The sequence below is a fragment of the Pseudophryne corroboree genome, chromosome 7, assembly GCF_028390025.1.
Source record: "Pseudophryne corroboree isolate aPseCor3 chromosome 7, aPseCor3.hap2, whole genome shotgun sequence".
Classification (NCBI taxonomy): Eukaryota; Metazoa; Chordata; class Amphibia; order Anura; family Myobatrachidae; genus Pseudophryne; species Pseudophryne corroboree.
This window is the reverse complement of record NC_086450.1, coordinates 213,741,500-213,767,689: the sequence shown is the minus strand read 5'-3', so window position 1 is coordinate 213,767,689 and position 26,190 is coordinate 213,741,500. Positions and strand designations below refer to the sequence as shown.

The 26,190-nt window shown below is 44.6% G+C and overlaps 1 protein-coding gene across 1 annotated transcript in view; it reads left to right on the top strand.

The window, feature by feature from the left end:
- GYPC (glycophorin C (Gerbich blood group)) overlaps nucleotides 1–25,987 on the top strand; it is a 144,444-nt gene extending 118,457 nt beyond the window's left edge. Inside the window, exons 3-4 of the mRNA XM_063933979.1 lie at nucleotides 20,254–20,298; nucleotides 23,658–25,987. Coding sequence (XP_063790049.1) covers nucleotides 20,254–20,298; nucleotides 23,658–23,854 — 242 coding nt within the window. The 3' untranslated portion in view covers nucleotides 23,855–25,987. The remainder of the gene's footprint in view (nucleotides 1–20,253; nucleotides 20,299–23,657) is intronic.
- Nucleotides 25,988–26,190: the final 203 nt, after the last annotated feature.

The window sequence follows — 26,190 nt, the reverse complement described above, 5'->3', positions numbered from 1 at the left end:
CTTTCACCTCATATACTCTTTACTTTCATTTCTGCGCAGAAATCCCTTTCATTCAGTATCGCAGGCTAATCCCGAGGAGTTGCAACTAGAGAAGGATCTATTAGCTTAAAATTTAGGACACTGAGATTTGACTTGCGCTATTATCGCGTTGCCTCCTTATCGCCTAACTAAAACAATACTATCGTGTGATTTGTATTATGTGGGCGTACCCAGACGCTCCGTTGCGTAATATACGCTCCGTGCGTCGGCCCTTGCGTCACGTACGCTAGTCCCGCCCTTTGTTAGAGACACATGTACGCAAGCCAGGTATATCCACAGAAATACAACTAACACGTTTATATCAATGTAAATGATCTTTAACTGTAATCATCTACCAAGCACCACACAGATCTTTCCTTGTATCTTTAGGCAAAGCCGTGTGCGTGTTTTACAATTTAGTCCTTAACGTATTATTTTTACTTTTAACTACCAATAGCAACAAATCTTTCTCAGCACGTTATCAATTATAAATGGCAAACAGGAAAGTGAGATATGTGAAAATACACAAATGAAAATGCAATTCTAAATTAATCTAATAACATACATTGATGTAAGCACGCACATATAGATATTACATATATGTACTAATCACTATTACATATATGAGACCCTATTCAGTGCTTCTATCTTGCATATGAATGTGCGATTTCTTTCACTGCTGGGAGAGGGAAAAAAACCAAAACCCAGTTATACAGGTTAATTTGCACTTCAACGGCTATCCTACACCAAGCAGAGAATCCTAGAATAGGGAGGTAAAGAAACCAAAAAAAAAAAAACCCAAAACTTTGTTTTATCTGTGTATCGTTCTTAAATCAAATACTCATTCCACTATTAACTTATATCAAACTCTATCTGAACCACTCATGATTGACCATGACATGGACTAAACAAATGCATTAAAAACTCATTAAATGATGATTTCTTTTTGACAATGGATGGCTGATTATTTCCTGAGTCAACTGAAAATCAGCCGCTTAGAAAAAAAAAATTTGACCTTCCCAAAATGGCCGCTGCTCCTCCCCCTTCCACATCCATGAGGGTTACACAAAATGGAGGACAGACCATGCTGCTCCTTTTGTCACAAAGAAAATCATCATGCCAGCCCCTGAAGTTATTTTTAAGCCTGGGTAAAAACTATCACGCTATGCAGAGCGATTAAAAATACTTTTAAACCTACTTAAACAGACAAGACATCCAATCTGCGTGTGCAGTTGGCACCAAATAGAAATAAAACCAGATTTACAAAGACAATAGCTTAATGTTCTTACCTTCTTCGGTTCCCGGATTCCACCAGCACTCCTACAAGCCAAAAGAATCAGACGCAGACTCTCATCTGATCAGCACTACAAGATACTACCTTTCCTCCTTTTGCTGATCGATAAAGTCTGCGCATTTTCGCCTGACTGCGGATATGAGATGGACCGGACTTGCCCCCAATTGATAGAGTCAAATATCTACCTTTTAATATTAGCTATATACGAATACCGTGTAGCCGTAGTGGCCGCTAAACCTCGTGCACGTGCTACGCACTTCATACGCTATTTGCGTATGAAGGCCTCACACGTGGTACGCAAGTAACGTACACACACTGCGCTGGGTGTATGGAATACACACTGCGAGCGCACACACAGACAGTACTTTTATAAACTTTAAACACAGAATATGCTTACACTGTAAACCTTAGAATTGTAACACTGTAATGATATACAACTGGTTAACCTGGATATATAAGCAAGCTGTTTGAGTGATTTGAAATACACAGAAACCCTTTGTACTAGCTAGAAACACACAGACACCCTGCTGAGGTTCCAACACCTTTACTAACAATGTCTAGCTGATGTAAAAGTTAAAAACAGTTAACAGTTCATACACTACAGTCTAACATCAATATCTAAGCAGAATAACTACACATAAATATACAATAGCGTCACAATCTTATACAATAACAGAGAGAGAGAGTATGGCAAATACAAACAGGGAATAAGTTGGTCACAGAGAGTACTTACACACACTGGGGAATGATCGCTGCGCAGCTCTGGTACCAGCTCCGAGTTAGTCAAGATGAAAACCGTTTGTGGAGAGAGAGACTGAGCTGGCCAGGCTGGCTGTCCTTATATACACTGCATACAGTACACTACAAAGGGACCTATAATCTCATTGTTCATTGGACACAGGAATCTGTCTTCATATTACAACAAAAGGTCATAGGTTTGTTTGAACAGGTGGGCTGTGATTATTTCAGACTGCTCAGGTGGGAGGGAAACTCAGGATTTCCAACACATGGACAATGAATAAATGTCCAGAATCTACTAATAGACATAACTATACGCAGGAGCGATTAATCTTTACCTAACCAGCACCGGATTGTTTCTAATAAAATGTTCTTTAGTTAGGTACCAAACACCACTGCTCAAATCCTATCTGACCCTTCGTATCATGCAAAGAGGAATTCCTCTGTCCAGGGACCAGTCACAATAAACAAACTTTCAGTTATTATTAAGGGGAACATTATCTATAAAACATACTATTTGGATTTACTATGTAACGATTGAGTCGCCCGCTAGACGCACACAAACTCTACCGTAAATGCACATACCATGCGCTCGAGCGCATGGCCGAGGAGGCGCCGTCACGCAACTGCGAATATGTGCACGCATGGGAGAGAATGTGTACGTGCAGCGGCACGCGCATGGGGTGGATATATGGCAACGTGTAGCATGATATTTTTCCAACTTTGACAGGATATTCTTACAAAGAAAAAAGGATCAGATAAGGTTAGAGAGAAAAATAGTGTAAAAAAAAAAAAAAAAAGGGGGCAGACTAGATGGGCCAAGTGGTTCTTATCTGCCGACAAATTCTGTTTCTACAGCACACAGAATGAGCCGAAATTCACATTGTAGCACACTGAATGAGCCGACATTCACATTATAGCACACTGAATGAGCCGAAATTCACATTGTAGCACACTGAATGAGCCGAAATTCACATTGTAGCACACTGAATGAGCCGAAATTCACATTGTAGCACACTGAATGAGCCGAAATTCACATTGTAGCACAGTGAATGATCCGAAATTCACATTATAGGACACTGAATGAGCCGAAATTCACATTATAGCACACTGTATGAGCCGAAATTCACATTATAGCACGCTGAATGAGCCGGAATTCACATTATAGCACACAGAATGAGCCAAAATTCACATTATAGCACGCAGAATGAGCCGAAATTCACATTATAGCACGCAGAATGAGGCAAAATTCACATTATAGCACACTGTATGAGCCAAAATTCACGTTATAGCACACTGAGCCGAATGATGCGAAATTCACATTATAGCACACTGTATGAGCCAAAATTCACGTTATAGCACACTGAGGGGTAGATTTATTAAAATGCAGTTTTCGTTCCTTATATGCTGGGACCCGCTTCACCACATTATCGTGGTGAAGTGGGTCCTCTTTTCCAATGCATTTACTAAGGCTGCTGTCTTCGTTATGGGAGTGCGTTATCTCACCCTGCTAGTGATACGCGTCCTCCCATAACGTCCGTCTCCCTTGGCCGCAGTTGTCACTTATGCGCCTGCGCCGTACATTTACTCCCAGCATAAATTGCGGGAGTAATGCTGGCGCATGCGCGGTTTGCTTTGCTGGACACTGGAGCCTTTGTATTTTTAACAATAAAGTTTATTGAAAGACACGGAAAAAAAAAAAAGAGGAACTGCTTGGAGACCTGCAGCGCTGATTCTGTGAGGCGAAGAGGAACAGGGTAGGAGAGACCAACGTTCGGGCACACCGAACGTTTATAAGTAAGCAATCTTATCGGTGCTCTGCCTAACAGATAAAGGCGCCGATAAGGCAGAGGGCGCATACCGCCCCTGCTTACAATATCACTTCGACAGGATAATACATCAGGGGATGCGCTATTTGCGGCACATAACGTGTGCATATAGCGCATTATCCCTTAAAGAAGGATAGTAAATTTACCCCTCAATGAGCCAAAATTCACGTTATAGCACACTGAGCCGAATGATGCGAAATTCACATTATAGCACGCAGAATGAGGCAAAATTCACATTATAGCACACTGTATGAGCCAAAATTCACGTTATAGCACACTGAGGGGTAGATTTATTAAACTTCTTTAGGGGTTAAAGCGATATCTGCATACGTTATGTGCCGCAAATAGCGCGTCCCCTGATGTAGTATCCCGGGGATGCGGTATAGAAGGTTGGGGCGCTATGCGCCCGCTGCCTTATCGGCGCCTCTATCTGTTAGATAGAACACCGATAAGCTTGCTAACTTCGGTGTGCCCGACCGTCAGTCACTCCTACCCTGTTCCTCTTCGCCTCCCAGATCCAGCGCTGCGGGTGTACAAGCAGTTCCTCCGCCTACACACACGACAAGCTCCGGCATCCACAGAATGAAAGTGAAACTCCCGAAAGGCACGCTGGGAGTTACTGAACGACGCAGGCGTGGAAGTAGATACTGCAGCCGAAGTGGACGCACGTTATGGGAGGACACGTATCACCAGAAGGGTGAGATAACGTGCTCCCATAACAAACAAGGCAGGGTTAGTAAATTCACTGGAAAAGAGGTCCCGCTTCACCACGATAATGCAGTGAAGCGGGACCCTGCTTATAAAGAACCTTATGTGCATTTTAATAAATCTACCCCTGAATGAGCCAAAATTCACGTTATAGAACACTGAGCCGAATGAGGCGAAGTGCACATTATAGCACACTGAATGAGGCAAAATAATGCAGGGACATAATGCAGGGAGAAGAGAGGGAGTGGGGGGGGAGAAATGGGACACACACAGGGACACACACACACACCTACTCATAGATGGAGGCCGGGTCCCGCCGCGATATTGGGAACGGGTGGAGAGCGGTGCAACATGGCGGGGGACGAAGACAGAGAGAGAGCGTCCTGACGCGCGTACGGGAGGAGGGGGCGTGCTCAGAACAGAGGCTGCTGTACGCGCGTCAGGACGCTCCTCTCTCTCCTTGTCTCCCGCCGCGCTGCACCGCTCTCCAACCCGTTCCCAATACCGCGGCGGGACCCGGCCTCCATCCCGCTGCCGGTATATGTAGGGGGGGCGTTCGCCCTAATCGCCCCCCGCTAAATCCGCCACTGTCTCCCCCCCCTCTTCTCTCTCTGACTGACCTAGCCTTTCTCTCTTTCTCTCCATAATACTCTATCTTGCTCCTCTCTCTCTATTCTGACACTCTCTCTTGCTTCTCTCTCCCCTCTCATCCATTTCTCCCTGACACCCTCTCTCTCTTTCTCTAATTCCCTCTTTTTCAATGAAACCCTCACTTTCTATCCCTGATTCCCCCCCCCCCTCTCTTTCTTGCTACTCTCCCTCCTCTCTCTCTTCCCCTGTTAACCTCTGTTTCTCATTTTCGCTCTCCCCTAAGAAGAATTGTAGTGACAACAGAGAGAGGGGGGTCGGGGAGCCCTTTCAAGATCACACATTCCTGAATCAGCCGCCTCCTTCCCAGAGCCGTAACTAGGTGTGTGCCGATGGTGCCTTGCCCATAGCGCAAATGCACTGAGGGCGCACCATCGAGCATCACACCCACACGGCGGCAGATTCACTGTTTTAGGTGGCGGCGCCGCCTGCGTCCCGCTGACGGCGGCACCGCCTGCATCCAGCTGAAGCCGCTGCCGCCCACACGACTGTGTCCTGCTGCTGAAGACGCCACCCACCCGTGTCCCGGTGAAGCCGCCCGCCTGTGTACAGCTTTAGCCGCCGCTGCTGCTGAGGTCCCGACAGCGCTGCGGCTGAGTTCTGTGAAGTGGACAGGAGGAGTCAGGAGCCGGTAACAGCACGTAAGTGCCTACACAGACACTACACTACACTATACTACAGTACACTACACTATATTACACTACACTTCACTACACTATATTACAGTACACTTCACTACAGTACACTACACTACAGTATATTACACTACAGTACACTACACTACAGTATATTACACTACACTTCACTACAATACACTACACCACAGTACACTTCACTACACTCTAAGGGTGGGGGGGGGGGTTGTAAGGGAGGACCTGCCTGCCGTACTGTGTTAAAGGGGGACTCTGCCTGCCATAATGTGTAAAAGGGGACCTATCCTGCCGTAACGTGTAAAAGGTGGAGCCTGCCGTAACGTGTAAAAGGTGGACTCTTTCTGCCGTAATGTGTAAAAAGGGGACTCTGTCTGCCGTAATGTGTAAGAACAGGACTCTGTCTTCCGTAATGTGTAAGAAGGGGACTCTGCCGTAATGTGTTAAAAGGGGACGCTGTCTGCCATAATGTGTAAAAAAGGGGACGCTCTCTGCCGTAATGTGTAAAAAGAGGACTCTGTCTGCCGTAATGTGTGAAAAAGAGGATGCTTTCTGCCGTAATGTGGAAAAAGGGAACGCTGTCTGCCGTAATGTGTAAAAAACGGGACGCTTTCTGCCGTAATGGGTAAAAAAGGGGACGCTGTCTGCTGTAATGTGTAAAAAAGGGACTCTGTCTGCCGTAATGTGTAAAAAGGGGACGCTGTCTGCCGTAATGTGTAAAAAAGGGGACTCTGTCTGCCGTAATGTGTAAAAAAGAGGACTCTGTCTACCGTAATGTGTAAAAAAGGGGACGCTGTCTGCCATAATGTGTAAAAAAGGGCACGCTGTTTGCCGTAATGTGTAAGAAGGGGACTGTACCTGGTGTAGCGGCGATACTGTGTGGCGTAATTTGAATAATGGAGACTACTGTGCACCATTATATGAATTGGTATTATTTTGTGGCCACACACCTTTCCCGTGAAGCCACGCCCCTATATATTTTGCACGCGCCTACGGCGCGCAATGACATCGGTTTACGTTGAGGAGGGGCGCCGATGCCGTTTCTTGCACACAGCGCTAAAATGTCTAGTTACGGCACTGAGATGTACAGTAGGTAAAACATTGCACAGCATTACCAACATTCCTGTTAAAAAAAGTATGATCCATTTCTCCTCCAAACTATTAACCCAGCTCCCCAACATCACATCTACCATTCTGCTTCACACACAGTCACACATGCATTTTGCCTCAGAATCACCCACTAATGTAGCAAATAGTAAATGTCATGCAAAGTGGATGTGACCTGATGCCAAGTAAGTTGAAGGGAGTCAACAATTATGGTAGTTTCACTGTACCCACAGTCACTGAGCACATGGTGCCAGCTGCAGATGTAGGCAGTGCACTTTCTCTCTGACACTTTCCAGTGCCCCTTTGTAAGTGGCCAAAGGGGTTTTGCACATGTACACTGTTTTTACAGTTATGGATATGGGTTGGGTATGTGTGACCGGCAGTCAGGAGACCGAAGTCGGGATCCCGGCAGCAGAACACATTGAGTTACAAAGATGATAATAACGCCTCCTTCAAATGCTTGGTTCCGACAATCTCTGCGGTGTAACAGAAGTGACTTAACAATGCCTCAATACAGCTAGAGTTTTTCGCCTCTACTCTGTAAGAGTTATTGTTAGATGCCATCAGCTTGGTAGATACATAACAGATATGAGCAAGGAGGTTAGGCCATATGTTGATTCCAAAGCAGCATACATTAGGTTTTATTGCAAACAACAAGATAATAATGTTGGAAGATAACCTAAAGTGAATATGATAACGTATTACTGTGGCGCACGCAGGGGGGGTTTCTGAGTACCCAGAAACCCCCCCTGACCAGCCAAATTCTTTTTTGTCTGAGACGGAGATAGCTGTGTCTCCGTCTCAATACAAATCGCGACCGATACCGCGATTGCGATCACAAAAGCTGCTGCTTCTGCATGCAGCTCTCTTTGGCAGAGCTCAGTCTCTTCACAGAAGCGCTGGAAATTGCTGCTTCTTCTCCTGCTCCTCATATGCTGCTGTGACACGGCCCCTGGTATGTGTGTTTGTGTGTGTGTGTATGTTTGTCTGTATGTGTCATATGTAAATATGTATTTTAATTGACATCATACAGTATATAGTATAGAATTGAATGTGTATATAAATATATACAGTATATATATATATATATATATATATACACATACAGATAGAGGTATTCGGCGGCACTCAGACAGGCTATTAACGTAGTTTAAAGTTCCATTCTTTATTAGGTCCATATATATGTAGTGCATATAAATATATATATATATATATATATATATATATATATGATACGGAAACCCCCCTCAGCGAATCCTGCGTTTGCCCCTGTATTAGCCACTCCTGGGCTAAGTACTTCACATCCGTACAGCACTGTGACACTCCAATAACAGTGACAGGCTTGAGCATATGCGGACCCTTTTATAGAAACAAGTAAACAACATGCACCGACAGTCTAATCATCATGACCTTTAAGTCTGTTTAGTCAAACGTGATGTTGTGGCTGATGAGTCAAGCAAAATAACACAGATCAGTGATGTGTGATAAGTTTTGACTATATAAATTATATAAAAAATACAATACAAATAATATATTATAAATATCTTATTTGCATTACTCTAATCATTTTTACAGTCAAAACTCTGAAGTAAAAAGTCTATGACAGGTGAGGCAGTGAGTCACCTCTGTATCTTTCCCGCACAACTCTGATCAAAACTCATCAAATTTCCAGCAGTATAAAATGCTGCACATTTGTATAATGCCAACATGTACCCTTGGGCTCATATATTGTGTGTAAATCTGGCTCTGGCACTAACCAGTGCCTCCTCAGCCATTTGCATCACCGCACATCCGTGAAACAAACGTGATATTATTGTGGCTGATGAGTCACGCACAATAACACCCAGTTAAGAAACAATTTGTAGTGTTTAATAGAGATAAGCAGGTTCGGATCTCAGAAAACCGAACCGTACCGGACTTCACCATTCGAGCCCGGATCCGAGTCAGGCTTGGGTTTTCCCGCCTGACTCGGAAACCAGAACGAGGCAAAACGTCATCATCCCGCTCTCGGATTCTTGCGGGGTTTGGATTCCATATAAGGAGCCGCGCGTAGCCGCCATATTCACTCCAGTACTGGAGAGTGTACAGAGAGAACGTGTCTCCGTTCTCTTAGTGTCCGTGTCTTGTGTTGTATTTGTCCAGTCACAGTGGTTGTGTCCTCTTGCTGCCATATGTCCATTGCTGTGTTGTGCTGCATCAGTTCAGTGGTGGTGTATTGTGCTGCATCAGTCCAGTGGTAGTGTCCTGTGCATCAGCCATCAGTCATTCCACTGACCAGGCAGTCACAGTGGTTGTGTCCTCTTGCTGCCATATGTCCATTGCTGCTGTGTTGTGCTGCATCAGTTCAGTGGTGATGTATTGTGCTGCATCAGTCCAGGGGTAGTGTTCTGTGCATCAGCCATCAGTCATTCCACTGACCAGGCAGTCACAGTGGTTGTGTCCTCTTGCTGCCATATGTCCATTGCTGTTGTGTTGTGCTTAATCAGTTCAGTTGTGGTGTATTGTGCTGCATCATACCAGTGGTAGTGTCCTGTGCATCATCCATCAGTCATTCCAGTGACCAAGCAGTCACAGTGGTATACTCTGCAGCCATATGTCCACTGCTGACGTATAATAATAATAATAATAATAACAACAAGTCCCTTACAGTGTTGCTGTGTTGTCCTGCATCAGACCAGTGGTAGTGTCCTGTGCATCAGTCAGCCCAGTGACCTTTCACAGTGGTGGTGTCCTCTGCTGCCATATGTCCAGTGCTGCTGTATAATTAGCTGTGTTGTCCTGCATCAGGCCAGTGGTAGTGTCCTGTGCATCAGTCAGTCCAATGACCATTCACATTGGTGGTGTCCTCTGCTGCCATATGTCCAGTGCTGCTGTATAAATCTGGTCCATTGCAGTGGTACTGTGTTGCCCTGCATCAGTCCAGTGGTGCTGCCATATAAGTTCAGTGGTGCTGTCCTGTGCTATATATTATTTACTCCAAATAAAGGGGTTATTAATATTTAATCCAAATATTTTTTACAGGGTTTGCCCTGTGAGGTGTAGGGGTACACTCTCCTGTTACGCATATTGTGTTATATAACTCCAGAAAAATAATGGAGAACAAAAATTTGGAGGATTAAATAGGGAAACATCAAGAACTACTTCCTCCTAGTGCTGAAGCTGCTGCCACTAGTCATGACATAGACAATGAAATGCCATCAACATCGACTGCCAAGGCTGATGCCCAATGTGATAGTAGAAGGCATGTAAAATCCAAAAAGCCAAAGTTCAGTAAAAAGACCCAAAAAAAGAAATTGAAATGGTCTGAGGAGAAACATAAACTTGCCAAAATGCCATTTACGACACAGAGTGGCAAGGAACGGCTAAGGCCCTGGCCTATGTTCATGACTAGTTGTTCAGCTTCACATGACGATGGAAGCCCTCAACCTCCATTTTACCATTTAATTCCAGTGATTCTGACGTATAATTCCAGTGATTTGGACGTATAATTCCAGTGATTTTGCCATTTAATTCCAGTGATTTGGACATATAATTCCAGTGATTTTGCCATTTAAGTCCAGTGATTTGGACGTATAATTCCAGTGGTAATTGTTTGTGTCGCTTGGCTGATACCCCTTTTCCACTAGCTTTAAAAACACGGGTAAATGCTAGAGATGAGCGGGTTCGGTTTCTCTGAATCCGAACCCGCCAGAACTTCATGTTTTTTTTCACGGGTCCGAGCGACTCGGATCTTCCCGCCTTGCTCGGTTAACCCGAGCGCGCCCGAACGTCATCATGACGCTGTCGGATTCTCGCGAGGCTCGGATTCTATCGCGAGACTCGGATTCTATATAAGGAGCCGCGCGTCGCCGCCATTTTCACACGTGCATTGAGATTGATAGGGAGAGGACGTGGCTGGCGTCCTCTCCATTTAGATTATAAGAGACTGAGAGAGATTTACTGGAGCTGACTAGGAGGAGTACTGTTACTGTAGAAGTGTAGAGACTGAGTGGAGAGAGTTTACTAGTGAGGACAGTGCAGTTTACTTTATAATCCGTTCTCTGCCTGAAAAAAGCGATACACAGCACACAGTGACTCAGTCACATACCATATCTGTGTGCACTGCTCAGGCTCAGGCCAGTGTGCTGCATCATCTATTATCTATATATAATATTATATATATATCTGTCTGACTGCTCAGCTCACACAGCTTATAATTGTGGGGGAGACTGGGGAGCACTACTGCAGTGCCAGTTATAGGTTATAGCAGGAGCCAGGAGTACATAATATATTATATAGTGAGTGACCACCAGACACACAGTGCAGTTTATTTAATATATCCGTTCTCTGCCTGAAAAAAGCGATACACACAGTGACTCAGTCAGTCACATACCATATCTGTGTGCACTGCTCAGGCTCAGGCCAGTGTGCTGCATCATCTATTATCTATATATAATATTATATATATCTGTCTGACTGCTCAGCTCACACAGCTTATAATTGTGGGGGAGACTGGGGAGCACTACTGCAGTGCCAGTTATAGGTTATAGCAGGAGCCAGGAGTACATAATATATTATATAGTGAGTGACCACCAGACACACAGTGCAGTTTATTTAATATATCCGTTCTCTGCCTGAAAAAAGCGATACACACAGTGACTCAGTCAGTCACATACCATATCTGTGTGCACTGCTCAGGCTCAGGCCAGTGTGCTGCATCATCTATTATCTATATATAATATTATATATATCTGTCTGACTGCTCAGCTCACACAGCTTATAATTGTGGGGGAGACTGGGGAGCACTACTGCAGTGCCAGTTATAGGTTATAGCAGGAGCCAGGAGTACATAATATATTATATAGTGAGTGACCACCAGACACACAGTGCAGTTTATTTAATATATCCGTTCTCTGCCTGAAAAAAGCGATACACACAGTGACTCAGTCAGTCACATACCATATCTGTGTGCACTGCTCAGGCTCAGGCCAGTGTGCTGCATCATCTATTATCTATATATAATATTATATATATCTGTCTGACTGCTCAGCTCACACAGCTTATAATTGTGGGGGAGACTGGGGAGCACTACTGCAGTGCCAGTTATAGGTTATAGCAGGAGCCAGGAGTACATAATATATTATATAGTGAGTGACCACCAGACACACAGTGCAGTTTATTTAATATATCCGTTCTCTGCCTGAAAAAAGCGATACACACAGTGACTCAGTCAGTCACATACCATATCTGTGTGCACTGCTCAGGCTCAGGCCAGTGTGCTGCATCATCTATTATCTAAATATAATATTATATATATCTGTCTGACTGCTCAGCTCACACAGCTTATAATTGTGGGGGAGACTGGGGAGCACTACTGCAGTGCCAGTTATAGGTTATAGCAGGAGCCAGGAGTACATAATATATTATATAGTGAGTGACCACCAGACACACAGTGCAGTTTATTTAATATATCCGTTCTCTGCCTGAAAAAAGCGATACACACAGTGACTCAGTCAGTCACATACCATATCTGTGTGCACTGCTCAGGCTCTGGCCAGTGTGCTGCATCATCTATTATCTATATATAATATTATATATATATCTGTCTGACTGCTCAGCTCACACAGCTTATAATTGTGGGGGAGACTGGGGAGCACTACTGCAGTGCCAGTTATAGGTTATAGCAGGAGCCAGGAGTACATATTATATTAAAATTAAACAGTGCACACTTTTGCTGCAGGAGTGCCACTGCCAGTGTGACTGACCAGTGACCTGACCACACTGACCACCAGTATAGTTAGTAGTATACTTATATTGTGATTGCCTGAAAAAGTTAAACACTCGTCGTGTGACTTCACTTGTGTGTTTTTGTTTTTTTTAATTCTATAAAAATAAAACTCATTCTGCTGACAGACAGTGTCCAGCAGGTCCGTCATTATATAATATATAATATATACCTGTCCGGCTGCAGTAGTGATATATATATATTTTTTATATCATTTATCATCCAGTCGCAGCAGACACAGTACGGTAGTTCACGGCTGTGGCTACCTCTGTGTCTCTGCACTCGGCAGGCAGTCCGTCCATAATTGTAATACCACCTAACCGTGGATTTTTTTCATTCTTCTTTATACATACATAGTTACATAGACATCTTCTCTTTATCAACCAGTCTATATTAGCTGCAGACACAGTACAGTACGGTAGTTCACGGCTGTGGCTACCTCTGTGTCTGCACTCGGCAGGCAGTCCGTCCATAATTGTATACCACCTAACCGTGGTTTTTTTTCATTCTTCTTTATACATACATAGTTACATAGACATCTTCTCTTTATCAACCAGTCTATATTAGCTGCAGACACAGTACAGTACGGTAGTTCACGGCTGTGGCTACCTCTGTGTCTGCACTCGGCAGGCAGTCCGTCCATAATTGTATACCACCTAACCGTGGATTTTTTTCAGTCTTCTTTATACATACATAGTTACATAGACATCTTCTCTTTATCAACCAGTCTATATTAGCTGCAGACACAGTACAGTACGGTAGTTCACGGCTGTGGCTACCTCTGTGTCTGCAGTCGGCAGGCAGTCCATAATTGTATACTAGTATCCATCTCCATTGTTTACCTGAGGTGCCTTTTAGTTGTGCCTATTAAAATATGGAGAACAAAAATGTTGAGGTTCCAAAATTAGGGAAAGATCAAGATCCACTTCCACCTCGTGCTGAAGCTGCTGCCACTAGTCATGGCCGAGACGATGAAATGCCAGCAACGTCGTCTGCCAAGGCCGATGCCCAATGTCATAGTACAGAGCATGTCAAATCCAAAACACCAAATATCAGAAAAAAAAGGACTCCAAAACCTAAAATAAAATTGTCGGAGGAGAAGCGTAAACTTGCCAATATGCCATTTACCACACGGAGTGGCAAGGAACGGCTGAGGCCCTGGCCTATGTTCATGGCTAGTGGTTCAGCTTCACATGAGGATGGAAGCACTCAGCCTCTCGCTAGAAAAATGAAAAGACTCAAGCTGGCAAAAGCAGCACAGCAAAGAACTGTGCATTCTTCGAAATCCCAAATCCACAAGGAGAGTCCAATTGTGTCGGTTGCGATGCCTGACCTTCCCAACACTGGACGTGAAGAGCATGCGCCTTCCACCATTTGCACGCCCCCTGCAAGTGCTGGAAGGAGCACCCGCAGTCCAGTTCCTGATAGTCAGATTGAAGATGTCAGTGTTGAAGTACACCAGGATGAGGAGGATATGGGTGTTGCTGGCGCTGGGGAGGAAATTGACCAGGAGGATTCTGATGGTGAGGTGGTTTGTTTAAGTCAGGCACCCGGGGAGACACCTGTTGTCCGTGGGAGGAATATGGCCGTTGACATGCCAGGTGAAAATACCAAAAAAATCAGCTCTTCGGTGTGGAGGTATTTCACCAGAAATGCGGACAACAGGTGTCAAGCCGTGTGTTCCCTTTGTCAAGCTGTAATAAGTAGGGGTAAGGACGTTAACCACCTCGGAACATCCTCCCTTATACGTCACCTGCAGCGCATTCATAATAAGTCAGTGACAAGTTCAAAAACTTTGGGTGACAGCGGAAGCAGTCCACTGACCAGTAAATCCCTTCCTCTTGTAACCAAGCTCACGCAAACCACCCCACCAACTCCCTCAGTGTCAATTTCCTCCTTCCCCAGGAATGCCAATAGTCCTGCAGGCCATGTCACTGGCAATTCTGACGAGTCCTCCCCTGCCTGGGATTCCTCCGATGCATCCTTGCGTGTAACGCCTACTGCTGCTGGCGCTGCTGTTGTTGCCGCTGGGAGTCGATGGTCATCCCAGAGGGGAAGTCGTAAGCCCACTTGTACTACTTCCAGTAAGCAATTGACTGTTCAACAGTCCTTTGCGAGGAAGATGAAATATCACAGCAGTCATCCTACTGTAAAGCGGATAACTGAGGCCTTGGCATCCTGGGTGGTGAGAAACGTGGTTCCGGTATCCATCATTACTGCAGAGCCAACTAGAGACTTGTTGGAGGTACTGTGTCCCCGGTACCAAATACCATCTAGGTTCCATTTCTCTAGGCAGGCGATACCGAAAATGTACACAGACCTCAGAAAAAGAGTCACCAGTGTCCTAAAAAATGCAGCTGTACCCAATGTCCACTTAACCACGGACATGTGGACAAGTGGAGCAGGGCAGGGTCAGGACTATATGACTGTGACAGCCCACTGGGTAGATGTATGGACTCCCGCCGCAAGAACAGCAGCGGCGGCACCAGTAGCAGCATCTCGCAAACGCCAACTCTTTCCTAGGCAGGCTACGCTTTGTATCACCGGTTTCCAGAATACGCACACAGCTGAAAACCTCTTACGGCAACTGAGGAAGATCATCGCGGAATGGCTTACCCCAATTGGACTCTCCTGTGGATTTGTGGCATCGGACAACGCCAGCAATATTGTGTGTGCATTAAATATGGGCAAATTCCAGCACGTCCCATGTTTTGCACATACCTTGAATTTGGTGGTGCAGAATTTTTTTAAAAACGACAGGGGCGTGCAAGAGATGCTGTCGGTGGCCAGAAAAATTGCGGGACACTTTCGGCGTACAGGCACCACGTACAGAAGACTGGAGCACCACCAAAAACTACTGAACCTGCCCTGCCATCATCTGAAGCAAGAAGTGGTAACGAGGTGGAATTCAACCCTCTATATGCTTCAGAGGTTGGAGGAGCAGCAAAAGGCCATTCAAGCCTATACAATTGAGCACGATATAGGAGGTGGAATGCACCTGTCTCAAGTGCAGTGGAGAATGATTTCAACGTTGTGCAAGGTTCTGATGCCCTTTGAACTTGCCACACGTGAAGTCAGTTCAGACACTGCCAGCCTGAGTCAGGTCATTCCCCTCATCAGGCTTTTGCAGAAGAAGCTGGAGGCATTGAAGAAGGAGCTAAAAGGGAGCGATTCCGCTAGGCATGTGGGACTTGTGGATGCAGCCCTTAATTCGCTTAACAAGGATTCACGGGTGGTCAATCTGTTGAAATCAGAGCACTACATTTTGGCCACCGTGCTCGATCCTAGATTTAAAGCCTACCTTGGATCTCTCTTTCCGGCAGACACAAGTCTGCTGGGGTGCAAAGACCTGCTGGTGACAAAATTGTCAAGTCAAGCGGAACGCGACCTGTCAACATCTCCTCCTTCACATTCTCCCGCAACTGGGGGTGCGAGGAAAAGGCTCAGAATTCCGAGCCCACCCGCTGGCGGTGATGCAGGGCAGTCTGGAGCGACTGCTGATGCTGACATCTGGTCCGGACTGAAGGACCTGACAACGATTACGGACATGTCGTCTACTGTCACTGCATATGATTCTCTCAACATTGATAGAATGGTGGAGGATTATATGAGTGACCGCATCCAAGTAGGCACGTCACACAGTCCGTACTTATACTGGCAGGAAAAAGAGGCAATTTGGAGGCCCTTGCACAAACTGGCTTTATTCTACCTAAGTTGCCCTCCCACAAGTGTGTACTCCGAAAGAGTGTTTAGTGCCGCCGCTCACCTTGTCAGCAATCGGCGTACGAGGTTACATCCAGAAAATGTGGAGAAGATGATGTTCATTAAAATGAATTATAATCAATTCCTCCGCGGAGACATTGACCAGCAGCAATTGCCTCCACAAAGTACACAGGGAGCTGAGATGGTGGATTCCAGTGGGGACGAATTGATAATCTGTGAGGAGGGGGATGTACACGGTGATATATCGGAGGGTGAAGATGAGGTGGACATCTTGCCTCTGTAGAGCCAGTTTGTGCAAGGAGAGATTAATTGCTTCTTTTTTGGGGGGGGTCCAAACCAACCCGTCATATCAGTCACAGTCGTGTGGCAGACCCTGTCACTGAAATGATGGGTTGGTTAAAGTGTGCATGTCCTGTTTTGTTTATACAACATAAGGGTGGGTGGGAGGGCCCAAGGACAATTCCATCTTGCACCTCTTTTTTCTTTTCTTTTTCTTTGCATCATGTGCTGATTGGGGAGGGTTCAACCCGGTAAGCTGTGTAGTGTGAATGGGAGCCGTGTCAATGCGACACGGCTCCCCTTCACAGTGAATGGAAGGGCGGCGCTGGGAGATCATGTGATCTCCCTGTGCTGCCCCTCCCGCGTCAGCAGCAGCGTCACCAACCCAGCAATATGCCGGGTTGGTGAGCGCTGTTGGGAAAGGGGCTGTAGCACGGGTCGCAGCCGTGTCAGGCTCCCGGCTGCGACCCGTGCTACAGATGGAAAAGGGGTATGAGTCATACAGCTACCTCTTTGCACCTCTTCTACATCTTTGCATGAGGTGCTGTTTGGGGCATAGTTTTTGAAAAGTGCCATCCTGTCTGACACTGCAGTGCCACTCCTAGATGGGCCAGGTGTTTGTGCCGCACACTTGTGTCGCTTAGCTTAGTCATACCTCAGCCTCGGTGCTCCTTTTTTTCTTCTTTGCATCGTGCTGTTTGGAGCCCTTTTTTTATATCTGCCCTCCTGTCTGACACTGCAGTTGCTCTCCTAGATGGGCCAGGTGTTTGTGCCGCACACTTGTGTCGTTTAGCTTAGTCATACAGCCACCTCGGTGCAACCCTGTGGCCTAAAAACAATATTGTGAGGTGTTCAGAATAGACTGGAAATGAGTGGAAATGAATGTTATTGAGGTTAATAATACCGTAGGATCAAAATTACCCCCAAATTCTGTGATTTTAGTCGTTTTTTTTTTTTTAAATCATCCAGATCCAAAACCAAAACACGAAAGGGTGGTTTTGGCAAAACCAAAAACCAATCCCAAACCAAAACACGAAAGTGGTATTAGAACCAAAACCAAAACACAAAACACGAAAAGTGCCAGCCGCACATCTCTAGACTGTTTAACCATTTAACTACATGTCAACAAGAATGGCTCCTCATAGATTCTCATGCCCATGGCCGTAACTATAGTGGGTACTATGGGGCCCAGAGGCTTAATGGCCTGATTCAAGTACCTGGCTTTGCCTGCTAAGCACTGTGTGGTATAATGTGACCTGGGGGCACTATCTGACATAATGTGCACTAGTGGCACTACAATATGGCGTATTGCTAACTGGGGTGGTTTAATAACGGGCACAATGTGTGGTATAATTGAACTAGGGCACTACCATAGGGCATAAAATGAACTAGGGTCCTAATATGGGGCCTAACATTAACTAGGGCACAACTGTGGGGCATACAATTAATAAATGCAAACAGATTTGCAGATGTCAGCTGTCTGGTGAAGTTTTTGCACGGCATACGCATGCATTCGCACACTTCCACGGGGCGGGTTTTCACTCTCTATGAGCGGCGGCTATCTGATTGCAGATCTCTGCAAAGGAGCGATCAGGTCTGAATTAGGCCCTGTGCCCACTGCTGTTCAATTTCCCTTCGGTTAAAGGGCCAGCACTATACAGACTCTTTCAATGTAGCTCTGCCTCTCTAATTGTATAATCGGTGACTATAGGATTACTCATTTAAAAAAAAAAAAAAACTTACCTTACTTAAAACGATTTACAGATAATATGTATATCAGTCATTAGTCAGTATTCCAGTTAGGAAAATTACTCCCTTCGCCAAGCGCACACCTTGCTAAGGTGAGGGAGTGTTTACATCTACCTACTGGATTCTGCTGTCAGAGTTATCAAAATCCATGAATAACCTGTTGTAAAAAAATAAAAATTCTCATGTCAAAGACTTTTATGAATTCTTTTTGTATTAAATATTTTATTCTAATTGGCCTTGGGCCATTTGTTTGGGTGACTTTCTGGTGAGGGGTTATCCACTGCAGGAACCCAAGAAGTCCAATTATCCATAGTATAAGATATACCTACTTGGAAGGACTTCCACTATATCTATACATCAAACAGAGCGCGCTCAGGATTTGTGTTTTATATATATATATATATATATATATATATATACATATAAAGAATAATCAGGTGCGCTCAGTGTAACACACTTAAAAAAGTGCAAACAACAGTCTTTACACTTTAAGACTTTACAGCCACTACTCCTGTGTAAAATAGGGAGTGGATGCACTAGTGTTCCTCTCTTTATAGGACCGCTGCTCCCCACCGTCATATGTAGCCCGGAATTCCACGGAAGAAAGACATCTAGAGAAAAAGACAAGGGGGGCGCTTCATAGTGCAGTAACAATTTAATTCATAAAAGCACAACACTCTTGTTAAAATTCACAATGCTGTTGCTCGTACCAGAACACACTCCGCTGTGGGCTTAGTACCACATGGTTTAAAACATACACATCCCCGGCAATACTGCAAACCTCCGGTAATCATCCAGGACAGGACCTCAAACACGTGCCGCTAGACCGCTACTCACAGCCGCCACGCGTCGGGACACCGTCACTCGCCGATACCAGGGAAGGCAGGAGGGGGCTCGATCACACACGTCAGCAGGCCCGGGGCGTGGCCTGCTGACGTGTGTGATCGAGCTCCCTCCTGCCTTCCCTGGTATCGGCGAGTGACAGTGTCCCGACGTGCAGCAGTATATATATTTGTGTAAAGGTTCTTGGACAGGACTTAAGTGTTTGCATTGCCATGTGCTGTGTAGCTGAGTGAGAGCTATTGTTCTCTGTTATCAGCTATTTTATGCGACCTACGTTTAATGATATCCGGGTAGCTATTTACTGGCAATATGTGTATACCAATATTTTGTTCTAATTAGTCGTTTATTTAAAAATATTTTTGTGCCAGTGTTGCATTTTAGAAGAAGCAATTTTATAATGACATGTCCATTTATGTATAATATATATATATATATATATACGTGCAAAAAACGGCGTCACTCCAGGTCTTGTATGCAAAGTCAAAGTGTATTGAGAAATAAACACATCACATGTGCAGTCCAACGTTTCGGGGCCTGTAGCCCCTTTGTCAAGGCGTGATATATATCACGCCTTGACAAAGGGGCTACGGGCCCCGAAACGTTGGACTGCACATGTGATGTGTTTATTTCTCAATACACTGTGACTTTGCATACAAGACCTGGAGTGATGCCATTTTTTGCACGTATGTTTAATTCGATGCGGAGGGCACCCAGGCTATTAACACAGGAAGGACCAGGAGTGCCGGGCAACACAGCAGTATCTATATATATATATATATATATATATATATTTGGTCATTTTTCCCTTGCTTAGCAGCACTGTTTTTTTTGCAGTGCAGAGATGATTTCAGAGCATATGGTAGATAGGATCTTATAATAATGTTCTGTTCTTGGTGTCCACAGCTCCAGAAGACTCCAGCAATGGGACAGATGCCGCTATGATTGGGGGTAAGACACCCAGTTATAATGAAAAACCTAAAGTATAGGCAAATGTAATACGTAAAGTACTATATAATCAGATGCAATGAAAACTGGATGCTTCTTTCCCCCACATCTAATATTAGATCCCAGCTTCGCTTGCTGTGGGAACATGTCAGTGCAAGTGTAGAAGGGCAGCAGGAATTTCTCAGTTCATACGTACAATATTTATATCTCTCAAGAACTGAGATTACAGACTTCTTCCATCAGTTTTGTGAACGGGTCACACAGTGTCAGATTACGGCTGGTGGGGGCCAAGGGCAGCAGAGGTTGTATTAATATTGCTGGCAAAGCCTACCCTCCATGCGCAAAACAGACATGCACAGACACACACACACCTTGGACGTCACATATCAGGGACAGCTCCTACTATTGAAAATGTAGTATGTGGGGGCCCCCAGATGGCCGCCCCTGTTGCCACCCCACCCTTAATCCAGCCTTGCGGTCACATAATCCAGGTTGCAAATTGCGCCATTCAAAAATGTGTTTACAAAAGGCCCAGAAACTTGGAAGCCCATATACACTGCAATAACTTTTGATATACTGAATGTATAACATACACACATTGGGCCTGATTCAGATTTGTAAGTAAAGCAAAAAAACAAGTAAGTTTGTGTTTGGAACAAACCATGTTGCCATGCAAGGGGAGCAAATACATTTATATTATTTCTGTGCAGGGTAAATACTAGCTGCTTTGCATGTAACCCACAAATGTTAGACAGCTTTATTTTTACACTGCAATTTAGATTTCAGTTTGAACGCACCCCTCCCAAATATAACTCTCTCTGCACATGTTACATCTGCCCCACCTGCAGGGCAACATGGTTTTGCCTGTTGCTTGCTTTTTTGCTTTGTTTGCAAATCAGAATCAGGTCCATTGAGCGTATTCTGTCAAAACCCAGTGTGCATGGGGCTAGGAGGGCATGGGGACAGTCAGGGTATTTCTCATGTCCCATGCGACTGTCCAGAAATGTGAGTCAGGTAATCATATACTTGCACTAGCTTCTTAAAACGCATCTTTAGGTCCCAACTTTGTGTCATGGATGCTGGGAGATAATTCTTTAAAGTTATTTTTGTAACCAATATGTGTGCAAGCGGAGATAGGAACTGTATATCTGAGCCTATAAATTGTAAAGCACAATGGAACATACTTGCACTATTGTATATAAGTAAATGTTAATAAATAAATAGTGGGCCTGTGTGCAAGCCCGCTAGCTTCCCATCATGCAGATGGTTGCTGCTGGGGGTCAGCATGGGACACCCCTGGCTTGGGGGGCAATGTGCACTGCACACCCTGTACCCATTTTAATATGTCACTGGCAGCACTATACATCTATGTCATACTTACCTACTTTGTTTAGGTGGCCTTAATAAAGGCAGAGCCTGATGATTTGCATGACGGCAGCAATGCTCTAAATCAAACATTTATGAAGCAGGGGCTGGGCCAAATGATACAATGATACCCCTTCCCCCATAGATAGCGATTCCCGGATCTATTCTCCCCATTCTGACCACTTCACTAGGAAGTGGGTAGAATGTGGGAGAAAAACTCACTATTCCAGGAGCCAGGGGGACTCCTTGAAAATTTAGGAGTCTCCCAACAGGTTCCAGAAAAGTAGGTAAGCATGATCTACTGTATATCTAGAGGAATTACTCACAGTTGCCCAATAAACTTTTCATATTGCACAGCCCATACACCTAATTGCATAGCTGGCGACTTTCTTTCAGCCCAATCAGCACAGCAGCGGCATAGGTGGGCGGCACAAGGGATTTTGCCATGAATCAGCTCATCGTTCACCAGGACCACCTACTTTACACAGGAAGTTGGTGGGTGGCGGGCAGCTGTGGGATACTTGAATGCCCTCTTAGATGGCCGGGAGCATCACGCGAGATTCGTGAACCACCCAGCCATATTAGGAGAGTAGGCAAGTATGCCTAACTGATTTCTTTACTTCATACACATATCTTAAATGTACAGGAAAGCTCATATATATTAACATTAGAGAATGAGGAGGGTGTCGGGTGGGATGAGGTAACTCAGAGTTCTGTTTGTACAGTGTAAAATCTGTGCATTGTGCCAATACACACGTACATAGAAAAAAAAGCTGACAGGTCATCATTCACAATGAATGGCGCACACATAAAAAGAGGGCGTGGTCAAACACCATGTCTTGATTTCATGTCACACGTGGGTCGGGTACATCGTTTCCCCAGCTGCAGCATCACACGCACAGCAGATTCCCTCCCTTTTTCTTCCACGAGACACTGCAGTCCATGGGTGGGAAAGTACCCGAAGGGCAGGGACTGTCCCACCAAAATCCGCATGTATACTGTCACACACATATACACATACATTCATAAATACAGTCAACACCTATACAGGTACAATCACACTCATGTACACATACTTATATGCAGTTACACACACTGTCTCAAAGGTTAAACACCAATGGTAGGTGGCTTTAAACCATCTATGGTACAGAGCCCTCCGATGGTATTTTTTTTCTTTTCTTCTTGGTGCCGAGACAATAGAGCAGGGATGACCATCGGTGGGTGAAACCATTGGGTTCCGGTATGAATAGTCGACCATGTTATGGTCGACAGTCATTATTAGTCGACATTGGCATGGTTGATGTGGATAAATGGGCGACACGTGAAGGGTCGACACATGAAAAGGTCGACATGCTGTTTTTTACTTTTTTGGTGTCGTTTTCTGCGTAAAGTGACGGGGAACCCCAATTAGTGCACCGCGTCCCCTCGCATGGCTTGCTTTGCTCGCCTTGCTTCGGGCAAGATGCCTCGCTGCACTCGCCAAAGATTACTGTTCCCAATCATAGTCCACGTGGATCATAAAGTATGGAAAAGTTCCCCAAAAGATTTTTTTTTTAAAAACTCACGTCGACCTTTTCATGTGTCGACCATGCGTCCCTGTCGACCAATAGTGGTCGATCTAATGACTGTCAACCATAACATGGTCGACCATCCAAACGGATACCAAACCATTGATGGTTCCCTTCTGGATGGTTTTATACCATCCAGGTTAACCACCAATGGTACCATCGATGGTACCCTCTAGTGCCAAACCCTGACTCTCCCCTCCTGCAGCCTAATCCACTGGTCCCTGCAGAATGTCAACATTTCACATATGGTGTCGACATTATGAGTAGAGACATTTTGAGTGTTGGTATGGGGACGCCATCCCATATTATTTAGCTCAGAAATAAAATATATCTGTGGCTTCAAATGTTCTAGAATTATAATTCTTGAATTGTATAGCTGGATGTTGGGTTAAGTAATGATCTCTAACATTGCTTATCTCCTCCTCTCAGGTGTTATAGCCGCCTTGGTCGTGGTTATTGTGGTTCTTGTCATAGTAGTACTCCGTTACCTGTACCGACACAAGGGGACATATCACACCAATGAGGCCAAAGGCACAGAATTTTCGGAAAACGCAGATGCAGCTCTGAAGAATGACCCATCTCTGCAGGAAGCTGTAGATGAATCAAAGAAAGAGTATTTTATCTAAGTGGAAGCCCTATATGGAAATCGCTGTAAAGCTCCTCTCTGTTCTAACTGGATGGTCTACAAAGGGTTTACATTTGGAAACACTACTATTTGACGAGTGTACTAAATCTGAGATCTCTATTTAACAGGGGGGAATATTATACAGTATCTCAGGGGATCATGACTAACATGCTGGATTAAGTACTGGAAAAGTTGTTCATGACATCTGACTTTCCAACCAGAAGGCTGGGTGTCTGATGTATGATATAACACTCAGGTGTTCATGACGGATCCTCGAGGCACAGCAGTAAAGGAAGTAATGGAGCCTTTCCACTGAGGACCTGTTTTTAATGGATGCAAACCTATAACAACTGCACTCGCTAATGGAAACATTCATTTTTACAAAAGCATAAAAATGTCCTCATTAAACCTTACACCCAATACTAACACTTTACTATGAACTCTCTGGCTTCATGTTGTTACAGTTTTTATCCATTGTGAAACTCAAAGGTCCATTGATGTGTACGTGAAGCCATAAATTGCAATGGAAGCTATAATCCATATACAGTACCTTACGTATGCACATTGTGTGACTTTGTATGAACTGTTGCGAGTTTATATATCATCTCTTAACTCTTAATGGCTGCTGACAATAGGGGATAGAGAGGCATCTGCCTATAGGGCTACACTAAGTAATTTAATCCATTCCAATGATGCACTGACAATAATAGTCATTTTGTTTTTACCATGTAATATTATATTGTGATTTTGGTCAGAATCACTATAAAGACATATTTCATAAAATGTTACAAGTGGCACATTATCTACCATGAAATTGTTTTTCCCTTACTACTTTAATTTACTTGCTGATATGTGCCCTTCTGTCACATGTACATTTTCTTTCTGGCACATATTTGTGTAATAAAGCCATGGTCCTAATTCTGAGTTGATCGCAGCATCAAATTTGTCAGCAGTTGGGCAAATCCATGTGCACTGCAGGGGGGGCAGATATAACATGTGCAGAGAGAGTTAGATTTGGGTGTGGTGTGTTCAATCTGCAATCTAAATTGCTGTGTAAAAATAAAGCAGCCAGTATTTACCCTGCACAGAAACAATATAAACCACCCAAGTCTAACTCTCTCTGCAAATGTTATATCTGCCATACCTGCAGTGCACATGGGCCCTCATTCCGAGTTGTTCGCTCGGTAATTTTCTTCGCATCGCTGCGATTTTCCGCTAACTGCGCATGCGCAATGTTCGCACTGCGACTGCGCCAAGTAAATTTGCTAAGAAGTTTGGTATTTTACTCACGGCATTACGAGGTTTTTTCTTCGTACTGGTGATCGGAGTGTGATTGACAGGAAGTGGGTGTTTCTGGGCGGAAACTGGCCGTTTTATGGGTGTCTGTGAAAAAACGCTGCCGTTTCTGGGAAAAACGCGGGAGTGGCTGAAGAAACGGGGGAGTGCCTGGGCGAACGCTGGGTGTGTTTGTGACGTCAAACCAGGAACGACAAGCACTGAACTGATCGCACTGGAAGAGTAAGTCTCGAGCTACTCAGAAACTGCACAGAGAAATCTTTTCGCAATATTGCGAATCTTTCGTTCGCAATTCTGCTAAGCTAAGATTCACTCCCAGTAGGCGGCGGCTTAGCGTGTGCAATGCTGCTAAAAGCAGCTTGCGAGCGAACAACTCGGAATGAGGGCCATGGTTTTGCCCAATTGCTAACAAACTTACTCCTGCGATCAACTCAGAATTACCCCCCATATTTATTAGGATCACCCTTGAATATGACACATATCTTCTGTGCACTCTTGTCCTGGATGTAATTGTAACAAGAGAGCAGCTTTGTGTCATATCTTTGGTCAGTGCCTGAAGGTGTAATGCCAGAAATATGTATTTAGTAAAAGTTGCATGAAGCCCCAGCCAAAAAACCAGATGAAATGGAATAACCCTTTACTATAATTGCATGAACTTTGCTGATTAGCTGCTTTGTGTTGCTGCAGTTTCTGCCACAGTACCCCCCCTGTTATTATTTAAGGCTTTAATTAAGGTTTAGTGTTTTCTACTTATAGGAGCAAACACGGCTGTACAGTATTATCCTAAAGTGCCTTGTTATTTTAAAAAGAGTGTATTATTAAAAATATTATATGATGACTTTAAGTGTCTTTATGTCTGGTAATTGTATTGATAAATGCAGAATATATCTAACTTGCAAAATCATCTGCAAAATCCTACATGTGAAAAATCCCCGAATTTCCAATTCCGATGATTCAATGAATCGAGGATTTCTAACATGTTGAATAGCTCTGAATGTCCTCCTGACCCAGGTATTTGCAGAATGGGAAATAGCCCTGACA